At 45.5% G+C, this 13,681-nt stretch overlaps 1 protein-coding gene across 1 annotated transcript in view; it reads right to left on the reverse strand.

Moving 5' to 3' along the window:
• The window catches only part of EPHA10 (EPH receptor A10), a 40,801-nt gene that overhangs the window by 12,596 nt on the left and 14,524 nt on the right, over positions 1-13,681 (reverse strand). Inside the window, exons 6-7 of the mRNA XM_060019613.1 lie at positions 3,168-3,301; positions 593-764 (exon numbers count right to left, since the gene is read on the reverse strand). Coding sequence (XP_059875596.1) covers positions 593-764; positions 3,168-3,301 — 306 coding nt within the window. The remainder of the gene's footprint in view (positions 1-592; positions 765-3,167; positions 3,302-13,681) is intronic.

Consider the following 13,681-nt stretch of genomic DNA (forward strand, 5'->3'; position numbering starts at 1 on the left):
TGCTTCACACTGTAAGGCCTAGTGGGAAGAGGGACGGGGGCCCACGTTTGAGTCTGTATCACGGCAGCGACAAAGCAGCAGGATGGGAACAAGAACTTAGCAGTCAATGGCAAGAAGTGACCAGGAGACAAAAATTTCTCCCAAGCAAAGAGAAGAATCTTGGAGAGGGCACAGGATGTTTCCACGAGACGTGGGAGGTTCTGGGAGGCAGGGAGACACCAGCTGAGACCTGGGTTATAGTTGTTCATGGGCCCCTCCCCTGTGAGTTCCTCCAGGACAGGTACCCAATGTAAGCCACTAGTTGTTGGATTCCAAATTCATGCTTTTTTTTTTTTTTTTGGCCACACTGAGCAGCACGTAGGATCTTAGTTCTCCCACCAGTTCCACCGTGCGCCCTGCGGTAGAATCGCAAAGTCTTAACCACTGAACCGCCAGGGAAGTCCAACCGAATTCATCCATTAATTAGGTTGTGACTGAACTGTTCTGCAGGTTCCCTTCATTGCACAGATAACGCCCCCCCCCGCCCCGCCCCAATTTGCCTCCCTGCTCCAGTCCCGGGCTGGGTTTTCTCTTCACTTGACACATCACTTACCCTCCCCCGGGGTCTGCACTTCAATGCTGGGGTTGAAGCTCTGGGTCTCCCAGGAGGGCCCCGGGGAAGCCGCCCGGATCTGAAAGACGTAGCGGGTAGCCGGCTTGAGGTTGGTGACGGTGACCGCAGGCTCCCCTGTCTTCACCGTGGAGTAAGTCTGCTCACTCTGACCCTGGGGAGGGACCGAGAAGTGAGGCCCAGACCCAGGGCTGGCCCCACGCTCCTGGGAGAATGTCGGGGGCAAGAAGTAGGGAGGAACCTGGGCTGGTGGAATAACTCCACTTGTCTTGGGGAGATCCCACAGCTTTCTTCCATAGGATCACCAGCCCCTTTCTCCACCACGAGCTCCCACCCCTACTCGGTGGTACTTGTAGCTGAGAACAGCCCCACCTCCAAGTAAGAGAAACTTTAGAGAAGATGCTGGCCTTCAAAGGGATGCTAGAATGAAGGGCATCAGGGCCTGGCAGTCCAGAGGGTGAGCTGCACCTGACCCCTCAGAGGAAAGAAGAAGACAAGGGCCTGACACCTGCTCGGCCCTTGTCGGATCACACAGCTTTTCCTTCCCCTTGGCATCGGACTTTCACAATGTCCTGCAAGGCATGGATTCACAGATAAGGAATAGGGCTCAGAGGGGTAGAGAGGCTCTCCCACGGCCCCCAGCAACGGTCCACTCACTGCCCGCTGCTGGGCTAGACCCTATAGGAGCCAACTTCCTACAGTCCTCACAGCAGCATTCCTATCTCCTTTAACAGGTGAGGCTCACATCAAAGAAGGGTTGGGGTGACACCTTCTCGATTCCCTCAGGTCCCGTGCTCTGTGCTCTACCTCGTCCTGCCCCCAACACATCTGATAATGGTACCTGCTGGACATGCCACCATTATTTTGTCTCTGCCCACACCCCCTTATTAGAGCCCCTGCCACACTCACAGCCTCCAGAGGTGCACCTCCCCTATACCTGTGGCCCCAGCTCTAGGGCCATGGTATTCAGGAATCAGGGAAGACTCTGACCCAAGCTGGGCCAATCAGAATCTCCCTTCCGGGCATTTGAACAAACCGCCGAAAGACAGCGCAATGACTGCATGACCTATGAGACGGGACAGGCTCGGGGTGGGGAGGGGGAAAGGGGCAAGGCTGCCAGCCTCGCAGCTGCCAGGTGCTAGGAGCAAGGCCCCCGCAGAGGAGGTGGAGCTGGTGCACAGAGAGAAGTCGGCGCGAGGAGCTCGTGACACCAGCCACACTTCTGGCCATCGGGCTCCGTGAGACGTTCCTGAAGGCTTTCAAACACAGCCCCTTTGGTACTGGCTCCTCTTCTCAAGGGTTTTTGTTCCCAGCAACTTCAAACTCCCTAAGGGCCTGGAAGCATCCACCCAGCTCAGTGCTGGGACTGTATCTATGCTGTGATCCCCGAGTGTCAGTTCAAGGAGCCCTTTCTAAGCAACTGCTGCGTGCCTCGCTCCTTCCCAGTGACCTTCGCCGCGGTCTCCTAGACATCAGGGATCCCCAGAGCTCTGCCCTGACTTCTCTTCTCATTCATGCCCCGCTCCCTTGGTCATCCCTTCTGCTCCCTTGGCTTCAGCTACTATCTCTATGCTGAAAGCCCCCAACTCTCTTTCTCTCTCTGTCTTTCTCTCTCTGTCTCTCTCTCTCAACTCACAGCTCTCCAGACTTCTCGTACTCAAAATCTTTGACTGATTCAGCAAAGAACTCCCTGGAGTCACTGAGGAGGGAGTGAAGTCCTGACACATGTAGTGCTAAGTTGAAAGCGAGGTTTCGCAATTGGCACCAAGGTGAGAAAGAGTTTAACGGCAGATTACATGTCAAATTCAAACAGTTTGAATTTAAATTCATAAGTTTATTAACTTATGCGGAAAAGAGACAGCGGACCCGGATGTAACTCCACTCGCCAAACCATGGTTGGGCTGCAACCACAGATGGCAACAGATGCAAGAGGTCAGCAAAAATCAGCAAGAAGTATCCTATGGAACCAATTGGCGATATGGAGTTCACAATAAGGATCGCTGTATATTTTCTATTCTTATTTGTAAATGATGGGTTACACATTCCTCACGTCAGCAAAATTATAATAATATTGCACACGTTCATTGTTCTGCAGAGCTGGCTGCTAAACGTTTACCAACACGGGGGTCCCATGACCTAGTGTGCTCCCACCGTGGTACCTTTCTGTAAAATTTGAAACAATGTATCTCTGCATTCTTTTTCTTAAAAGGATTGCAAATTGTAGGTACATGATTCCACCACACAAAATCTGGATCAGCCCCCAGAGAAGGCTTCTTGTCAACTGTACACACTAGGCAGAAGTGGTGAAAATGGACTTGATGACCAGTGATGAATGGAGACGTGGGGAAAGAGGGAGAGCAGTGGGGTCCATGGTGAGGAGAGGACAGGAAGAAACCCCGGCTGGGGAGGCCCCTGAGGGGGCCTGTGGAAATGTTTAGAAAGAAAGTAAGAAGGACTTCTGCTGGGAGGTGCTCATGAAGAGAAGGAAGCCAGCGGGTGAGGGGGGCAGATCACAGCCAGGAATGCAGCCCCAGGTCCCTCCCAGACCCCGACTCACCTTCTCATAGTATCTGATCTCATACTCCGTGCCGTTGGCCCCAGGGGCTCCAGCGGGGATGGGCTCCCGCCATGACAGGGACACACTCTGGGGCTCCACTCGGTCCCTGCGGATCTCATCCTCCTCCCATGGCGCTGAAAGTAAGTAATGCAAGGTTCTGGACCCAGATCTGACTGTGGGGCAGGGACAGGGGCTGGAAAGTCTGGACAAGAGGGGATTAGGGGCGGGGCTACTGGAGCCACAGAAGCATGACCAAAGGGTCTGTGGGGGACAGGATGCTCCTGAGGCACGGGGCTTGAGGGATAGCGACTTTGCGGGGCTAGAGGGAAGGGAGGCCCCTCTCACCCCACAGCTCTCTGCTCCCCTGGCTCCTAGGGGGAAAGCATCAGGTCACGTGCTGCTTGCCCACACCCTATACTCCAGCTTCCCTCATGGTGGCTGGTTCTAATCCCCCAGGCTCTTTCTACACTCTCTGCAGTTTGGAGACATTAGGGAGCACAGAAGGCAGGAAGACAAGCTACTCAACTATTCTAATAGTCTGGGCAAGAGGTAATATACTCAACCAACTAGGGATAGAAGGAAACTACCTCAACATAATAAAGGCCATATATGAAAAGCCCACAGCTAACATCATACTCAATGGTGAAACACCGAAAGTTTTCCCTTGAAGATCAGGAACAAGACAAGGATGCCCACTCTTGCCACTTCTATTCAACACAGTACTGGGAGCCCTAGACAGATCAATTAGGCAAGAAAAAGAAATAAAAGGCATCCAGATTGGAAAGGAGGAAGTAAAATGATCTCTCTCCACAGATGACATAATCTTATATGTAGAAAACCCCACAGATTCCACAGAAAACACTGTTAGAACAAATATAGCAAAGTTGCTGGATACAAAATCAAATCACAAAATCACTTGCATTTCTACACACTAACAATGAACAATATGAAACAGAAATTAAGTAAACAATCCCACTTACCATAGCATCAAAAAAGATAAAATATTTAGGAATAAACTTAACCAGAAAAGCAAAAGACTTGCACACTGAAAACTACAAGACACTGCTGAAAGAAACTGAAGAAGACACAAATAAACAGAAAGACATCCATATTTGTTGGGACTTCCCTGGTGGTCCAGTGGTTAAGAATCTTCCTTGCAATGCAGGGGACGTGGGTTCGATCCCTGTTCGGAGAAATAAGATCACAAATGCCGCGGGGCAACTAAACCTGCGCGCCGCAACCACTGAGCCCACATGCCACAACTACAGAGCCCACATGCTCTGGAGCCCACGTGCCACAACTACAGGGTCTGCACGTCACAGCTAGAGAGAAGTCCATGTGCCACAACTAGAGAGAAGCCCGCAGCACACCGCAATGAAAAGCCCGTGTACTGCAACAAAAGTTCCCACGTGCCACAGCTAAGACCCAACACAGCCATAAATAAATAAATAAATAAAATCTGTGTTTAAAAAAATAAGACATCCATATTTATGGAGTGCAGATTTAATATTGTCAAAATGTCCATACTACCGAAAGTGACCTAAAAAAATTCAGTGCAATTCCTATCAAAATCCCAATAGCATATTTTGCAAAAATAGAAAAAAATTCTAAAATCCACATGGAATCTCAAAGGACCATGAACAGTCAAAATTATCTTGAGAAAGAAAAGCAAACCTGGAAGCCTCACACTTTTTTACTTCAAAATGTTACAAACCTACAGTAAACAAAACAGTATGGTACTTGGCATAAAAACAGAACTATAGACCAATGGAACAGAACAGACAGCCCAAAAGTAAACCCTCACATATATGGTCAAATGCTCCTCTACAAGGATGTCAGGGCCACGCAACGGGAAAAGGAAAGTATCTTCAACAAATGATGCTGGAGAATTTGATTTTTGTTTTGTTTTGTTTTTTGGCCACGCTGTGCAGCATGTGGATCTTAGTTCCCCAACCAGGGATTGAACCCACGCCCCCTGCATTGGAAGCGCAGAGTCTTAACCACTGGACCACGAGGGAAGTCCCCAGTGCTGGGGAATTTGAATATCCACATGCAAAAGAATGAATTTGGGCCCTTACCTTCACCACATACAAAAATTAACTCAAAATGAATTACAGGCATAAATGTAAGACCTGAAACTATAAAACTCCTAGAAGAAAATATAGAGGAAAAGCTTCATGACATTGGATTTGGCAATGATTTCTTGAATATGACACCAAAACACAGGCAACAAAAGCGAAAATAGACAAATGGCACTACATCAAACTAAAAACATCTGTACAGTAAAGGAAACAATCAACAGAGTGAAAAAGCAACCTATGGAATGGGGGAATATATTTACTAACCACATATCTGATAAAGGCTTAATATCCAGGATATTAAAAGAACTCCTACAACTCAACAATAACAACAAAAACCCACAAATAACCCAATGGGCAGAGGACTTGAATAAACATTTCTCCAAAGAAGATGTGCAAATGGGCAATAAGCACATGAAAAGATACTCAATATCACTAATCATCAGGGAAATGGAAGTCAAAACCACAATGAGATATCACCTCATACCCGTTAGGATCAAAAACAAACAAACAACAACAGCAAACAAAACAAAACAAACAAACAGAAAATAACAAGTGTTGACGAGGCTATGGAGAAATTGGAACCCTGTGCACTGTTGCTGGGAATGTAAATTGGTACAGCCACTATGGAAAACAGTATGGAGGTTCCTTAAAAAAATAAAAATAGGATGCAACTAGAGATTATCATACTAAGTGAAGTCAGAAAGAGAAAGACAAATACCATATGATATCACTTAATATGTGGAATCTAAAATATAACACAAATGAACCTATCTATGAAAAATAAACAGAATCAAAGACATAGAGAACAGACTGGTGGTTGCCAAGGGGGAGGGGTGAAGTGGGAGGTTGGGTTTAGCAGATGTAAGCTTTTATACATAGAATGGATAAAAAACAAGGTCCTACTGAATAGCACAGAGAACTATATTCAGTATCCTATGATAAACTATAATGGAAAAAATATTTAAAAATGTATATATGCATATAACTGAATCACTTTGTACAGCAGAAATTAACACAACATTGTAAATCAACTATACTTCAATTAAAAAATCGATAAAAAAATACAATAAAATAAAAATAGAACTACCATGTGATGTAGCAAACCCTCTTCTGAGTATATAGCCCAAGGAAATGAAATCACAATTTTGAAGAAATTTCTGCACTTCCATGTTCACTGTAGCATTATTCACAATAGCCAAGATATGGAAACAACATAAGTGTCTGTTGACAGATGAACGGATAAAGACAAGAAAATTATATACGTATATATTTAATGATATGTTATTCAGTGATTAAAAAAAGATATCCTGCCACTAGCAAGACCACAGATGAACCTTGAAGGCATTATACTAAGTGAAATAAGACAAAGAGAGACAAATACTGCATGATCTCACTTATATGTAGAATCTAAAAATGCCAAACTCGGGACTTCCCTGGTGGCGCAGTGGTTAAGAATCCACCTGTCAATGCAGGGGACGCGGGTTCGAGCCCTGGTCTGGGAAGATCCCACATGCCACGGAGCAACTAAGCCCGTGAGCCACAACTACTGAGCCTGCGCTCTAGAGCCCGCGAGCCACAACTACTGAAGCCCACGTGCCACAACTACTGAAGCCTGCGCACCTAGAGACCGTGCTCCACAACAAGAGAAGCCACCGCAATCAGAAGCCCGCGTACCACAACGAAGAGTAGCCCCCACTCGCCACAACTAGAGAAAGCCCGTGCGCAGCAAAGAAGACCCAATGCAGCCATAAATAAATATATAATTAAAAAAAATAAAAATGCCAAACTCATAGAAACAGAGTAGATTGGTTTTTGACAAGAGCTAGGGGGTGGGGGAAATGGGGAGATGTTGGTCAAAGGTACGAACTTCCAATTATAAGATGAATTACATCTGGGGATCTAATGTATGGCATGGTGTAGTTGAAAACTGCTAAGAGAGATCTTGAATGTTTTCACCAGACTCATAAAACATACTTATGTGAGGTGATGGATGTGTTAACTAACCTTCCCATGGCCATCATTTCACAATACACACATACACCAAACCATCACATTGTACACCTTAGACTTACATAAAGGTGTAATTCAATTATATCTCAGTAAAGCTGGGGGAAAAAATAATGTGATGTAGACATCCAATGGAATACTATTCAGCCTACAAAATGAAATCCCATCACATGCAACAACATGGATGAACTTTGAGGACATTATGCTGAGTGAAATAAGCCAGTAGCGAAAAGACAGATTCTGCACGACTCCACTTCTATGAAGTATCTAAAGTAATCGAACTCTTAGAAAGTAGAATGGTGGTTGCCAGGGTCTGGGGGAAGGCGCAAGCGGAGTTGTTCAAAGGGTACAGAGTTTGCATTTTGCAAGATGAAAACGTTCTAGAGGTCTGTTGTACAATAATTGCATATAGTTAACACTACTGTACTGTACACTTAAAAATGGTTAATTTGGTAAATTATACATTTTTTACCACAATTAGAAAAAGTATTGATGCCCAGGTCATAAACCCAAAGCAATTAAATCATAATTTCTGTGGGGTGGGACTCAGGCATTAGCATCTTTTTTAAAAGGCTTCTCAATGATTCCAGTGTACAGACAGATTTGAGAACCTAGTCTAGATAATGTTGCGGGGGACAGACAGTAGCAAACAAAAAGAAACAAACAGAAGTGTAATCATGCCAGAATAAGGTACCACCAGGTTACTGGGAGGAAAGATCATGACTTCACTTTAAGTGTGTTGAGCAGAGGGGTTCCCAAGAGAAGATGCCAGAAAGGCAGCTGGATAAGGGGTTCCAAGGCTCCCAAAAGGTACCTGGGAGGGTGATAGAGATCCGAGAGCCATCAGGAGGTGATTCGATGAAACTGCCCAGGGCAATGCACAGAGAGAGAGAAGGCAAAGCTTTCAGGAAACAAGCCCAAAAAAAGGCAGGCAAAGGAAGAGGAGCTTAGAAAGGAGAAGCCACAGAGGTAGGAGGAAAAGCCAGGAGCAAAGGAGGCTACAGAAGCCCAGGGAAGAGGACATTTAGGAAGGTTCCTTCCTGACTCTTCCAGTTATCAGCTACTGGGCCACAAGCAAGAGCCTCGGTTTCCTTATATGTAGACTGGGAACAAGAATGACCTCCTTAGGCCTGCTGTGAGAATTTTATGAATTAATGCATCTGGAGAGCTTAGCACAACACCTGACACAGAACAAGCATTCAATACCAAGTTTACCAGCAAGAGGAACCGCTGGTTGGCAGTGTCATATGCTGAGCAGAGACGGGGCAAGATGATTCAAAGTGCCCACTGGCTTTAACAGTGTGGAGGTTCCTGGTGACTTCAGGGGATAGAGGGGAAGTGGACGGCAGGTGGCAACGGGCCGAGGAAGTGGAGAGAAGGGCATAAGGAGATCACTCTTAGAAAAGCGTATAAACATGGCTTCCAGTTTTAAATGGTAACCATCTAACAGGCTCCACCTCCAGTCTCCCCCAAATTCTAATTAAGACCCAAAGATACAGAAAGAGTTGAAAACACAGAATGTCACCGTAAACTAATCTTGACAGCTGACTGCCAGAATGGGGTGATGGGGAGTAGAGCGGCATATTTCCACCTACGCTAAAGCCAGTGGTACTGGACTGAAAAATACAATTGGAGTGCACCCCCCGGCTATGCTACTCACAGAGTGACGCTGCCTCCCGTCCTGAAAATAACTTGGAAGATACTTCATCCTTCCTCCCACAGCCTGACCCTTAAAATAAAAAAAAAAAGCAAGGTCTTTTTCAACTGGACAACGAATGCACAGCCATCACTCTACCGCATAGTTGCTTTGGAGGAAAAGTGTTCTTCCCTGTCTCCGGAGAGTGCCTCTCAGCCTAGATACACTTGGAGATGGCAGCTCCCAGAAAAGATGTAGGCACAAAGGGAAGAAGAGTGATGAAACATCCTAGGAAGGGGCACAATCCCTTGTAGATACAGATGGAGGGCAGAGACAGGAAAGAGCCAGGAATGTCATTTTTAAAAACTACATTTGTTGAAAGTTATCAGATGGCCAGGATACAGAGGTAGAAGAAGGTTGAATTTCAGCCCCGCAGAGCTATGTTAGATGAAAGCCTGATAAATCCTGACAGTGGAGCTAAAAACTGAGCCCAAGCACCTGCTCTCCCACTATAGATTGGTAATGAGATCAGTCAGCACCAAAGTGGGGCTGAGAGTACAGCAGACACTACTGGAAACCTATCCAACGGCCATGTCCCCCTTCCCCGCTGACTGAGCCCAGTTTTTGATTCAGGGTCTACTGTCTGCCCTGAGATGACTCAGGTTAATTCTGATTGTTCTAAAACATCTGTGTGCACTCATTCCCTTTGCCAATGATTGGGTTAGGGTTGAGTTCATAATCCAGTTCTGGCCAACAAAAGGAGAAGTCACCTAAGGGGAGGAGGGATTATGGGAAAGGTTTCTGGCTTTTAAAAAGATACCAACATTTTCTATGTCTACATCTTTATTCCTGCCCTGCAACTGAGGACATGGGGTGGGAGGGCGAAGCTGGGGCAAAGTGAGAGTAGCATTGACATATATACACTACCGAATGTAAAATAGCTGGCTGGTGGGAAGCAGCAGCATAGCACAAGGAGATGGGCTCGGTACTTTGCGATGACCTAGAGGGGTGGGATAGGGAGGATGGGAGGGAGGCTCAAGAGGAAGGGGATATGCGGACATGTGTATGCATATGACTGATTCGCTTTGTTGTGCAACAGAAACTAACGCAGTATTGTGAAGCAATTACACTCCAATAAAGATCTATTAAGAAAAAAGAAATAAAGGAATAGAGTCACAACTTAAAATAAAAAAAGTACCAACGAGGAAGAAACAGTTCTTTTTCTGCCCTGGATGGTAAGGATATGATGATGTCTGGAGCAGCTGCATCCAACTTGCCACCATAAGGGAGCCAGCCTATGTTATAAGGATGGCAGAGTGGAGTGAAAGAAAGAACCTGGGTCCTTGAGGGCACTGTTGAGCTGCTGAATTAACCAAGCTCTAATTCCCCTCTTCTTAGGTAAGCTAATAAGTCATTTCAGTCAAATGTCATTTGCACTGAGACGTATTGTTACTTGCAGCTGAAAGCCTCATAAACTGGTAAAAAGGACAATTCATATATCTTGTTTTGGTTTTTGGGTTTTTTGGCAAACATCAGCTAGTTCCTTGTTCGAGAACAAGTAAACAGAAAACACTAAGAAATTGGGCATATGAAAAAATATTTCTGAATAAGCAAAAAAAAGTATTACTCTAAAGACTCAGGAGGGGACTTCCCTGGTGGCGCAGTGGTTAAGAATCTGCCTGCCAATGCAGGGGACACAGGTTCGAGCCCTGGTCCGGGAAGATCCCACATGCCACGGAGCAACTAAGCCCGTGCGCCACAACTACTGAGCCTGCACTCTAGAGTCCGCGAGCCACAACTACTGAGCTTGCACGCCGCAACTACTGAAGCCCACACACCTAGATCCCATGCTCCACAGCAAAGAGAAGCCACCGCAATGAGAAGCCCGCGCACTGCAATGAAGACTAGCCCCCACTTGCCATACTAGAGAAAGCCCACACACAGCAACGAAGACCCAAAGCAGCCAAAAATAAATAAATAAATTTTTTTAAAAAATGAAGACTCAGGAGGAGCAGATCTTTAAGAGCGATTAATATGACAGTTAGAAGAACAAGTAAGGAGGCTGTTTGGCATCTTGAAGAAGATGAAAGAAAACACAGCCTTCTGAAATAGGAGCAGAAGGCCACGAAGAGAAAACAGATGGAGAAGAAAAAGAAACAGGATGAGATGAGATAAAAGTGGAGAAAGTGAGAAAGGCGTGTAGGGAAACTAAAAATGCATTAGCAAAATCAAAATATTTAAAAGTCATTACAAATATAAGGAATTTAACAAAATTACAAGCAGAATGGGAAAGTTAAACCTCTTAGTCCTTGGAACATCAAGTAAACAATAAGAAGGAAATAGAAGGATTAAATAATATACTTAATATATATGGAGATGGAGGGGGAGAGAGAGAACACTGCAGTATAAAAATAATACGCATTGCTTCAAGGTAGCCATAGAATAGTTAAAATGTTTACCATACCTTAGCCCTCAAAGAAAACCACAATAGTTACTTTAAAAAGTAAACATTGGGGACTTCCCTGGTGGCGCAATGGTTAAGAATCCGCCTGCCAACGCAGGTGACACGGGTTCGAGCCCTGGTCCGGGAAGATCCCACATGCCGCGGAGCAACTAAGCCCCTGCACCACAACTACTGAGCCTGCGCTCTAGAGCCCGCGAGCCACAACTACTGAGCCTGTGTGCCACAACTACTGAAGCCTGCATGCCTAGAGCCTGTGCTCTACAACAAGAGAAGCCACTGCAAGGAGAAGGCCACGCACTGCAACAAAGAGTAGCCCCTGCTCGCCGCAACTAGAGAAAGCCCGTGCGCAGTAACAAAGACCCAACGCAGCCAAAAATAAATTTAAAAATAAATGAATTAAATAAAATAATTTTAGTCGAAACTACAATACTAGAAGAAAACACAGGTGTAAGTCTTCATGACCTTGATTTAGGCAATGGTTTCTTAGATATGAAACCAAAAACACAAGCAACTAAAGAAAAATAAACTGGACTTGATCAAAATTTAAAACTCTGAGCTTCAAAGGACACTACTAAGAAAGTGAAAGACAGGTGGCTGCCATAGGTGGAGGTGAGAGGTGGGCAAAATGGGTGAAGGTTAATCATTAGAGAAATGCAACTCAAAACTACAATGAGGTATCACCTCACACCAGTCAGAATGGCCGTCATCAAAAAATCTACAAACAATAAATGCTGGAGAGGGTGTGGAGAAAAGGAAACCCTCTTGCACTGTTGTTGGGAATGTAAATTGATACAGCTACTATGGAGAACAGTATGGAGGTTCCTTAAAAAACTAAAAATAGGGCTTCCCTGGTGGCGCAGTGGTTGAGTATCTGCCTGCCAATGCAGGGGACATGGGTTCGAGCCCTGGTCTGGGAAGATCTCACATGCCGTGGAGCAACTAAGCCAGTGAGCCACAACTACTGAGCCTGCGTATCTGAAGCCTGTCCTCCGCAACAAGAGAGGCCGCGATAGTGAGAGGCCCGCGCACCGCGATGAAGAGTGGCCTCCGCCTGCCGCAACTAGAGAAAGCCCTGGCACAGAAACGAAGACCCAACACAGCCAAAAATAAATTAATTAATTAAAAAAAAAAACAAAACTAAAAATAGAACTACCATATGACCCAGCAATACCACTACGAGGCATATACCCTGAGAAAACCATAATTCAAAAAGAGTCATGGGGCTTCCCTGGTGGCGCAGTGGTTGGGTGTCCACCTGCCGATGCAGAGGACATGGGTTCGTGCCCCGGTCCGGGAAGATCCCACATGCCGCGGAGCGGCTGGGCCCGTGAGCCATGGCCGCTGAGCCTGCGTGTCCGGAGCCTGTGCTCCGCAACGGGATAGGCCACAGCAGTGAGAGGCCCACGTGCCGCAAAAAGGAAAGGACTAAAACAAAAATGGGTGAAGGTGGTCAAAAGGTATAAACTTCCTGTTATAAAATAAATAAGTCCTGGAGATGTAATGTACAGCGTGGTGACTATAGTTAATAATACTATATTGTATATTTGAAAATTGCTGGGACTTCCCTGACGGTCCAGTGGTTAGGACTCCACATATTCACTGCCAAAGACCTGGGTTCAATCCCTGGTCAGGGAACTAAGATCCCACAAACCATGCAGTGTGGCCAAAAAAAAAAACAATTGCTAAGAGAGTAGATCTTAAAGAGTTCTTATAACTATGTGTGGCTGTGGATGATCTAGACTTATTGTGTGATCATTTTACAATATATACAAATATCAAATCATTAAGTTGTATACCTGAAATTAATATCATGTTATATGTCAATTACATCTCCTTTGGAAAAAAAAGGTGAGTGGCAACCCACAGAGTAGGAGAAAATATTAGCAAACCATGTATCATAATGGTCATTATGTGTTGAACTGTGTCCCTCCAAAAAGATATTTTGAGGTCCTAACCCCCAGTACCTCTAGAATGTGACTTTATTTGGAAATATGGTCTTCACAGAGGTAATCAAGTCAACATGAAGTCATCTGGGTGGGCCCTAATCCAATGTGACTGGTGTTCTTCTGAATGGGGGGAAATTTAGACACAGAGAGGGTCTCTCATAGAGAGAAGATGATGTGGAGACACACAGGGAAAAGAGGGCCATGTGACTGGAGCGATGCATCTACAAACCATGGAAGGCCAAGGACTGCCAGCAAACCCCAGAGGCTAGAAGGAAGGAAGGATTCTCACTTAGAGCAGAGAAAGCATGGCCCAGCTGACACCTTGATTTCAAACTTCTAGCTTCCAGAAATGTGAGACAAGAAATTTCTTTTGTTTTAAG

The sequence above is a fragment of the Delphinus delphis genome, chromosome 1, assembly GCF_949987515.2.
Source record: "Delphinus delphis chromosome 1, mDelDel1.2, whole genome shotgun sequence".
Classification (NCBI taxonomy): Eukaryota; Metazoa; Chordata; class Mammalia; order Artiodactyla; family Delphinidae; genus Delphinus; species Delphinus delphis.